The 10,186-nt window shown below is 35.8% G+C and overlaps 1 protein-coding gene across 2 annotated transcripts; it reads left to right on the top strand.

The window, feature by feature from the left end:
- Positions 1-280: 280 nt before the first annotated feature.
- On the top strand, positions 281-10,186 carry LOC107655149 (D(4) dopamine receptor-like). Of its 2 annotated transcripts, none has more exons than XM_016442568.1 (4): positions 281-942; positions 2,828-2,940; positions 5,612-6,183; positions 7,583-7,775. In XM_016442568.1, the coding sequence occupies exons 1-4, from the start codon at positions 715-717 to the stop codon at positions 7,651-7,653; spliced, it is 984 nt and encodes a 327-aa protein (XP_016298054.1). In that variant the 5' UTR covers positions 281-714; the 3' UTR covers positions 7,654-7,775. The 2 variants fall into 2 exon arrangements, with proteins under 2 accessions (XP_016298054.1, XP_016298056.1); XM_016442570.1 differs by lacking the exon at positions 7,583-7,775 and adding an exon at positions 9,540-10,186 and having other exon boundaries at positions 701-942.

Below are 10,186 nucleotides of genomic sequence, written 5' to 3' on the forward strand. Positions count from 1 at the left end.
TTCTAAACATCTATTTGACATCTGATAGGAAACGTCCTGTAGACGTATTGCAGATGAGCAAACACTCTAAAATATACATCTTGCAGATGTAAATGCAGACGTCAAATAGACATCTCCGTGATGTACGTGTGCTATCAAGGATAAAAAATAATATAAGCGATTTAATATAGCAGCGTACGTTCAAATACGCAAGATTTAAACCTGCATCCTTCATCAGCCAGACGTGGAAAATGTCACACCCACCGTCGGCAGGACGAGATTATCACTCCCGTGGATTGTTAGTCGAAACTAAAGGTTGACGCTGACACGTCTCTGGCTTTATCCAGCCGTATTCACTAACTATAACAAGTGATGTTATTATAAAGATATGCCTCAGGGTAATATAATGAAACGCCTCAGATATTAACAGCGCCCCAGTAACGCGACGCTAAGCCGCTTAAAGACTCTGGATGGAAATAGAAGCACTCGAAGATCCGCGCTGCGAACCTGACGGAAAACTTGCGCGTCGAAGAGCGAAGAATGAACAGCGATGATCTTAGAGCTCACTGTGAGCATCTTCCCCTTCTTTAAGGACAGAAAATAACAGGACGCAGCTCCAAAGCGGAACTTTTTAGGAGTTTTGAGAAACGCGCAAATCATGGCAAAGAAGAAACGGGGTTTATCAGTCAGTTTTATCAAGGGATTCCCAGATGACAGGTTGTTATAGAGGCAGACATGCCAGCCAACCTCACCGCCTCCAGCCACAGCACGAACTACAACTTCCCAGCGCTCATCTTCGGGATATTGTTGATCATTATCATCATCTGCGGGAACGTGCTGGTGTGTCTGAGCGTTTACACGGAGAAAGCGCTGAAAACCACAACCAACTACTTCATAGTCAGCTTGGCTGTTGCGGATTTGTTGTTGGCTGTTCTGGTCTTACCGCTGTTCGTGTATGCAGAGGTGAGTCGAGTCACTTCATTGCCTAGACATTTGACATTTAATATAATATTGTATTATAGCCTAATATGTACAATGTTTAAGGTGACCAGGAAACAAACAGGTACCAACTTTAAAACCCTGCTAAGGGTTGTACGGGGTACAACCTTCTTATTGGTACCACTGTAAGTTTTGACCACTTTCATGATGATTTTCGCAAGTCCATATTAAACCTAGTTTAAGTCAGCTATATGTAATAACGTGATATCATGCAATATTTACTCAATATTAAAAATGTAAATAGATTATTTAAATGTCATTTTGATTTATATATATATATATAATATTTACTGAATGTTAAAATATAATAATAATTTTGAGTTTGTGTGTGTGTGTGTGTGTATACTGTATATATATATAGGCCTATATATATGCAATATTTACTTAATATTAAAAATATTAATATACATTGTGTTTATCTATGTTCCGTTATTGTTAACACCTTTTTCTTGCTTAAAAACAATAAACAAACTTGGGGGGGTATTTATGTAATATCTAAATATTTAATTTTGAGTGTGTGTGTGTATGTATATGCAATATTTACTTATTAAAAATATTTAAATAAATTATATATAAATTATAATGTATTATATATATGTAATATAAAAACAATCTAATTATAAAAAAAATTGTGTTTGTGTATATATACACATACACTTAATATTTAAAAAAAATATTTACATTTTTAAAATCTATTTATTTAAATATTTATTTTTTTAGTGGTTGTGTGTATGTACACACACAAACACTTAATTGAAAAAAATTAAATATTAAAATTAAATACATTTTGAGTGATTTTTTTTTAGAATGTGAACATAAAAATGTGTTTAAAACATTTTTTTTGTTTCAACAATAACTGAAGCTTGCCATTAACTATGGTTACCATGGTAACAGTAATCTATAATCTTTCATCTATTTACTTGATTGCAATTAAATTCTTAACCAATCTGATAAACAACTATATGGCACTATATGCAAAACAAACTTGTCGTCGTCAATATTCAGTTGTTACCCTTGCATGAAAAACTTTGCAGACATGCATTCATTCGGCCCCCTCCTGCTGAGACTGTCTGTCTCTGCCAGAGCCGGATGTCATAAACACACATCGCACAATACGCATTGTCTGCCATCCCGAGATGTGGGTGCGAGGTCCGAGACCAAAGAGGCCTCCAAAAAACTAGCAGTCGGACATTCCATTCAGGCATGGTGGTTACCGTGTCCCCTAGACTGGATACTGAGGGCCTCAGACAGCGGGGACAAGGTCACCGGGAGCAAAGCAAACGGCTCATGGCGGTCTCGCTGGCTCTTCAGGTCAAGGACACGGAGAAAATATGCTCCAGTGAGTCAGCTGTAGCTTAATTACAATTTTACATGAGCCCCCTCACCATAATCTCATGGCTTCCACTTGTAGGGTGAATGTGGCTCGTTGGCATGGGAGAGAGGCCATTACCAAAAACCAATTAAGAATCTGTCCTCTTCTCCAGGCCAATAATTAAAATGCCATTAAATCCTCCTCTCTGCTGTTTTATCTCTTTTTTAGACCACGGGATGCATATCAGCTACAAAATTACCATCAGCCCTGGAGCATGTGGTGTGTGTGTGTATGTGTGTGTGTGTGTGTGTTTGGCTTGATTGCTGTGACAACACCAAGCTGATAATAGGGAAATTAAGGTTTCACAGTCGCTCCGCTGTGGCTCTAAGAACACGAAGTTAGGGGAAGGTGAAAGAGGTCAGAGAGCCATGGGAATGGAGTGATTGGAAAAGACGGTGAGGATAGACAGAGGCAAGGATGTTAGAAGCAACAGATGGGTGAAGAGTAAAAGACGGTGATGATTTTCTCTCTTCTCAGTTCCAGGATGGGGTTTGGTCCCTCAATATGACCCTATGTGATGGACTGATGACCATGGATGTGATGCTCTGCACCGCCTCTATATTTAACCTCTGCGCCATCAGCATAGACAGGTGGGTCTGACTTGTGGGACACAAGATTATTACCAAAAAAGTAAAATAATAATGATAAATTAATGAATTAAAAAAAAATAAAAGTATTAACTTATTTCAGTTTTTTAATCTAACTTGAAGTACTAAAATACCTAAAACTAGTATAAAGATTAATAAGAACAGGCACATTTAAATAATAATAATAACAATGTATTTATAATTAAATAACAAAATTATGAAAACTTCAACTAAAATTAAAATTAAAACAAAATATGAAAATAAAAAACAATTAAAAATATTAATAAAAAATAATAATAATATATCAGTGATGCTAAAATAAAACTGGCGGGACAAAAACAACAATTTTATTTAGGCGCTCATGCATTATCAGTTTTGAAAGTTTTGTCATGGACTGTTTTCCACATTTTTTAATCAAAGTCATCATCAAAAGTATGAAATAACACAAATTAAATTGAAAAAAAAAATAATATATTTTTTTTTAAAGGTATATTTTAGCTATATCAAACAAAGATTCAGTTTGGACTAAATCTGGACAATTTAAAAATGAATTACCATATGTATGTAAATGTGATAATATGAGATAATATTATATTTTTTGTTAATATTTAGAATTTTTTTTACATTGTTATGTTATTTCTTTTTCCATTTTCCATTCTCCATTTTCATTTTAGTTAGATTTTAATAATTTCGTTTAGCAGTTTAGTGTTTTTGCCATTATTATTCTTATTATTTTAAAATGTGAGTTTTTATCCATTATTACTGTTATTATTATTATTTTAAAATGTGAGTTTTTATTCATTTCTATTTCAGTTTTAGTTTGAGTTATTTTAGTATATCACAAGTTAAACTAAATGAAAATGAAAAATGCTTCTAAAACTGTATCTTTTTATATTTTATTTTATTTAACGTTTATTTATTTCAAGTAATGAATACATTTTTTTGTATAGTTTTAGTTATCTATAATAACCCTGTTCCCAACCTTATGCAAATTAGATTTCATGCCAATGTACAGTAGTTTCTACTACTAAATAAGCTTCTACTACTTCTAATAAAAATGTATTTATTTCCAGTCATTATCAAAGAAAAAACTCACCATGGTAACCCAGAAATCACTTTATTTTAGGGACAGAGTTGTAACAATGCTGTGTGAAAGACATAAAATGTGTAAAACTGGCCTTTAAAGTCTGATTCTTGAACTCATGGGAATTGGGGTAAGGATTGATGAACTTAAATTCATGCAGTACACTGATTTTACACAGCTAGTTTTATATTTTGGAAGCTGTAAGGGTCACAGCAGGTTACCTTCCTACTTGTGGGTCTGTTTGAAGGCACGATGAAATAGCATTTATAATAAAAGTGGCTTCCTGCTATGATTAAAAGAAGAGAGAGACGGGCAGAGATAGAGACTGAGCAGATGTGTTCAGAATAACTAAATGGCATTAAGTTGCAGGCATTACCTCGTAATGACACCTGATTCCTCATTTAGACCCTCCTCTGCTGTCCCGCCGTCGCTGGCCTGGCGATTCGAGTCAACCGCAGGGTCATTAAGTGCCCTACTGCCATTCTGTGTGGCTCAGCAGAAGGTGCTTTGAGAGATTAATGAGATACACACTCAGGACGGCACTCTGTAGAGATACAACAGCGTGACCTCGTTATGCAAGGAAAGACTGCAAACACATCGTTTGGCAGAAGTCGCCTCACAATCAGCATGAAACAGCAATGTGTGGAGAACAGATACACGGACCAGCGCTGTGTGTAACAGGAGTTATTTAAAACACGAGTTGTGAGATGCTGGGATGCCTCAGGGTTCACGCTCCTGTTTACAAACATACTCAGCCAGTAATAAAGACACATGGCTGTTTCTATCACTGATATGATGATGATAGTCAGCTTTGAGAACCAGTTAAATTCATAGAGAACGCAGCTTAACTCAGATTTATTTATAAAGCCCTTTCAAAAGCAGAAAAATGTACCCAAGTGCTGCACATAGATAACATAAAACTCTAAAAATCATTACAAACAAAAAAAGCAACATATCACAACAACAAATCATCCAGTTATTAAATAAAATTATATGCATGAATCTCACATATATAGGTGTATCGCACAAATCATACTCAACATTTACACCCCTCAAAAAATATAAAAAGGGTTAGTAATTTTTTTTTTTTATTTATTTATTTTTTTCTAAGTGGTTCTCAGATATTTTTTTACAATAAGCTTACATTTTTGGGCTTTTTTTCTAAGATAAGGAATTTTGGGAAAAATATGACAAAAAATGTCTTAAAAAATGTAATGTCTAAATCTAAAAAAATATATACAGTATATACATATATATTTCTCAACGTAGATTTTGGGTTGAAATATGACCTGGACATTTCACTGGTTTTGTGAGATCCACCTTTATGCTTTATCTTAAACTGGAATCACATTATTAAACACATACATGTTGGATATGAGTGATATTATCTGATTAGCAGTTGAGGGTCCAGGGCAATACTAGGTCAACACATAATTGGGTCAGCTCAGTCAGCGAATAAGAGATTCGAGCAGTGGCTTGGCTAGCATATAATGATAAAAGCAATGTGTTCATCAGGGTCAAGAAAATTTTGTTGTTGATTTAATAGCTTTGCATGGACTGTCTTGTAATACCTCATATGGCTGGCTCCAGGTTCATCGCAGTCTCCATCCCTCTTAATTACAACCGCAAACACGTGGATCAGCGACAGATTGTCCTGCTTTCTGCCACATGGATCCTGGCCTTGGCCGTGGCCTCCCCCGTGATGTTCGGAATCAACAACGTCCCCAACCGGGACCACAGCGAATGCAAGCTGGAGGACAACAACTACGTGGTGTATTCCTCCGTCTGTTCGTTTTTCGTGCCGTGCCCCATCATGCTTTTGCTGTACTGCGGGATGTTCCGGGGCCTGAGGAACTGGGAGGAGGCGCGGAAGGCCAAACTGAGGAGCAACATGCAGGCCTGCAGAAAGCTTCAGGAGGCCGCCGCGTCCCTGCAGCCGCTGTCTGGCCTGCCGCCCCCTCTGCCACCTGTGATCATGAAAGATCTGACTGACATTACATTAGAGGAGCTGGAGCAGGACCCTGACAGCCCGGATCCCGTGTCCATGCTCGCCTACCCTGGTGGGAGCTACCATGAACATCGAAACCAGAACCAGCAAAGGAAGAGGGCGAAAATTAATGGGAGGGAGAGGAAAGCAATGAGGGTGCTTCCTGTTGTAGTAGGTAAGAAGACATGAAATACATCATGTCCTGTTTATGACCCCATATTAATTGAGAGACTACATAAATGAATTTATTAAGGTAGAAATATTCTGTTACACCTTAGGGCTATTTAATATATGACAAAAAAATGGTTAAAGAATATGAAGAACGAAATGGAAGTCAGTTACAGCACCTAAAATATTCACTTTCCCTTATAAATCTTCACCCAAAATTTTTATGTTGACAAAGTTCAGGGGCATGTTTTCCACCAACTGCTAAAATTTCGGTCTCACTGTTGTTGTGTTTTCTGCTAGTGATTAGGATTACAAAAAAAAGTAATTAATAAACTCCCTAAACATTAATGAAATTATTGATAATGATTAATTAATGATACTGAAATAGCTGAAAATTAATTCATTATGGACTGTTTTTTTTTTAATGGCCTTCAATTTGCAGATTTTTTGAAGGAGAAATTAACATGACATGTTTTTCAGTACATTTAAAGGAAACCTATTGAAAAAAAAAAGATGATTGTATTTAACTAACTGGTGAATTGTTTATTTTTAAAATAGCCGCTTAATAGGGCCCAACCAACATTCTTCCCATACAAAGACATTTTATTTGAAAATGTGAAAAGCTACTTTTAATTTATAATGTAATTTTTATATTTAAAAAAAAAAAAAAAGTAGAAAAAATTTGTATTTTCTAGCCTTCAATTTGCAGATTGTTTGCAGGAGACGATTAACATGCTTTTTCAATAAAAAAATCAAATTACACATATGATTAATTGATGGGTCATTTATTATTAAAGTACACATTTAACAGCAACATTCTGACCCTATAAGACATTTTATTTTGAAAATGTGAAGTTACTTGAAATTTATAGCATAGCATTTATATTTTATACAAAAAATGTTTTGTTGTTGTTGCTTATTTTATGTTTTTGTAGCTTTAAACTTGCTGTTTGTTTGAAGGAGACAATTAACATGGCATGCTTAAACATTTTTGTTGATTAATAAAAAATAAAAAAGACAGATAATTTATTATTAAAGTAGCAAAGAAATGTTTTTGCCTAAAAGTAACATTTATTAAGGTAAGGGAAACAAATTTATTTTCTAGTAGCTTTGATTCAACCATAAAATGCACCAGAACAAAACTGCAGATGCATATTTACACCGCTGCTCTCTCTTATCTCCATCCGAAGTGTTGTGAGTTGAAAAAAAAAAAATAGAACTGGGCTTGGAGGAGTGATTACAAACACTTTTTCTACATGTGCTGAACTGAGGAACTCCTCCGAGCCTCATTGGCTAATCATTCCTCACCAATCCTCCAATCCGATTATGATGTAAGCCTCGCTTTAGTCCAGCAGGCAGAGTGGGGGCAGCCGTCACATTGAGACATGCACTTATCCTCTTCACGGGTTCCTGGGAGATGTGCCACCGATGTGCTCTGTACAGTACTTGTCAATCATTTCAGCCTGAGTACAGATAAGAGAGAGAGAGAGGGGGGGGGACAGATAAAGGACAGGATTTTCCACATTGACAGTCAAGTTCAAAAGCTCAATCTCAAAAAAAAAAAAAAAAGTTTTATATAAAACATGACATTTAATTGTTTGCAAAATAAAAAAGCATAAAGGTCGAAGTACATTGGACCCCACTGACTCCATAAACTTCTACACTCTTAAGGTTCTTTATTGGCATCTATGGTTCCGTAAAGAACCGTTAACATCCATTCTCTATTTAAAAAACGGTTCTAAAAGGGTTTTTTCGGTTTCGGTTTTTGGTTCCCTAAAGAACCTTTCAGTCAGCAGTTCTTAAAAGAACCATTTATTTCTTAATGTGAAGAACATTTTAATAATCCGAACAACCTTTTTCCACTATAAAGAGCCTTTTGTGCAATGAAAAGGTTCAATGCAATGAAGGTTCTTCATGGAACCATAAATGGCAGTAAAAAAAAATTATTTTTAAGAGTGTTCCACAAAAGGTTCTTTATAGTGCAAAAAGGTTCTTTAGAGTTTTAAAATGTTCTTCACATTAAGAAAGGTTTTTGCAGCCTTTTGCATGCTGTAGAAGAACCATTTTTGGTTCTCCAAAGAACCTTTCAGTGAACAGTTCTTAAAAAAAACATTTTTTTCTTAGTCTAAAGAGCATTTCAATAATCTGAAGAACCTTTTCCACAGTAAATAACCTTTTGTGGAATGGAAAGTTTCCAGGGATGTTAAAGGTTCTCTGTGGAATTATTGATGCCAATAATTAACTTTATTTTTTAGAGTGTAGAGAAAAACAAAAATGGTTATTCTATGGAATGGCTTCGAAAAAAAAACTTTTGGAATTTTTAAGAGTGCAGAGATGCCCTTTCCGGTGACTTTCAGCCATCCTACCTGTTCTCTCCTTCCTCTCACTTCTGATGGATGACAGATCTGTGGAACCTAGCAGGAGTGGGACAGATAGATTGCTGGGTCATATTTCTGACGAGAGCAACCCTTCATACTGCTATGCTTCTGTTTGGAAGCTTTCGGAGTAGAAGTGAATAAAATAACTTATATCTGTGATCTGAGATGATGCTTACTCAGCTGAGAAATTTGAGTTACGTCTGCCTCCAAAAAGCGATTTAAAAACCTGTAAAACGAAGAGAACAGGGTTAGATGTTCACTGTACTGTAGCACAAATGTGATCCTGTAGATTCCTCCAAAACAACAGACACTATCGTTCTGTTTATTATACGCGAACCCTGCAGTTATTTGTCTGCTGCTTTAAATGCTATAAAGTTGTGTGGATTGTGATTGGTTATCAATGTTTTTATCGCTCATCAGCAGGAAAAAAAAAGTTCTAAAAGTGATTCCAATAATATTGTTTCTCTGTGTTCAGTGTTGCCAAGTCTGTGGTTTTCCTGCAAAATTGGGTTTTATCTATACTGTTGCCGTAGGTTGTTTTTTAGTCCACAGGTTAAAGAGATCTTCCCAGAACATGGAAAACTGTGGAATAAAAGGTGATTGGGCTAGTTTTCAATAGCAATTGGGATAGTTTTGTTTCGCAGACCTGGCAACCCTGTCTGTGTCGTTATCATTATAGCTGTAGTCACAGAATTAGAATTATTGTTATCATTATAGTTATCGTCCTTGGTGTGACCATGATTTTTTTTTTGTTAATGGTAACAAATTTGTTTACACAAAGAACAATAACTATGAAGAAAACGATATCTATATGAGTATCCACACCAACAGACGACAATGTTGTATTAAGTGTGCTGCAGTTTAGTCGTCTGTCACTTTAAATGCTCGTGGTCTATAAAGTCTGGTGCACTTAAGAGCATTTTACTGAAGAACAGTTTGTGTAAATAACGTGTGCATTGAAAAAATGTTGCCCTGTCATCTCCAGGTGCCTTCCTGTTCTGCTGGACTCCATTCTTCGTAGTGCACACCATGAGGGCTCTCTGCGAAGACTGCTACATCCCCAGCAGCGTCACTAGCATCGTGACCTGGTTAGGCTACGTCAACAGTGCCCTCAACCCCGTCATCTACACAGTCTTCAACACAGAGTTCAGGAAGTTCTTCCGGAAGTTCCTGCCGACTCTGCCCAACTGCTGCTAGCCGGAACACACCCTCTGCTAACAGTTTACGAACAAAACATACCCAAAAGTATAAATAAACCAGACAAATAATGCTTACATGTAAATACAGCATGTTGTATGAAACAAAAATGAAAGTAAGGTTATAATGTACTAAGATGTTTGCTGCCATTATGTTTTTACTTCATGGTTTAATTTCGTATGTTTACATTTTGAGAGCTGACATCAAACGGCCTCATTCATGAAAAGCAAGCAGAACGAATTTGCATAAAACGTTCGTAATATCATTCTTTTGTAAACTGTCATTTCATGAAATTCATACAGAACTAATTTGTGTAAATTAATCTTAAAATCATGTTTACACAGGCAGAATGAATTTTCGATTCAATTAATTTTTTCTGTTAATTGTTCGTAAAACATTTTTACATAAGTTATGGTGTTCTTAAAGGGGTCATAT

This window comes from Sinocyclocheilus anshuiensis, unplaced genomic scaffold (assembly GCF_001515605.1).
Source record: "Sinocyclocheilus anshuiensis isolate Anshui unplaced genomic scaffold, SAMN03320099.WGS_v1.1 scaffold779, whole genome shotgun sequence".
NCBI lineage: Eukaryota > Metazoa > Chordata > Actinopteri > Cypriniformes > Cyprinidae > Sinocyclocheilus > Sinocyclocheilus anshuiensis.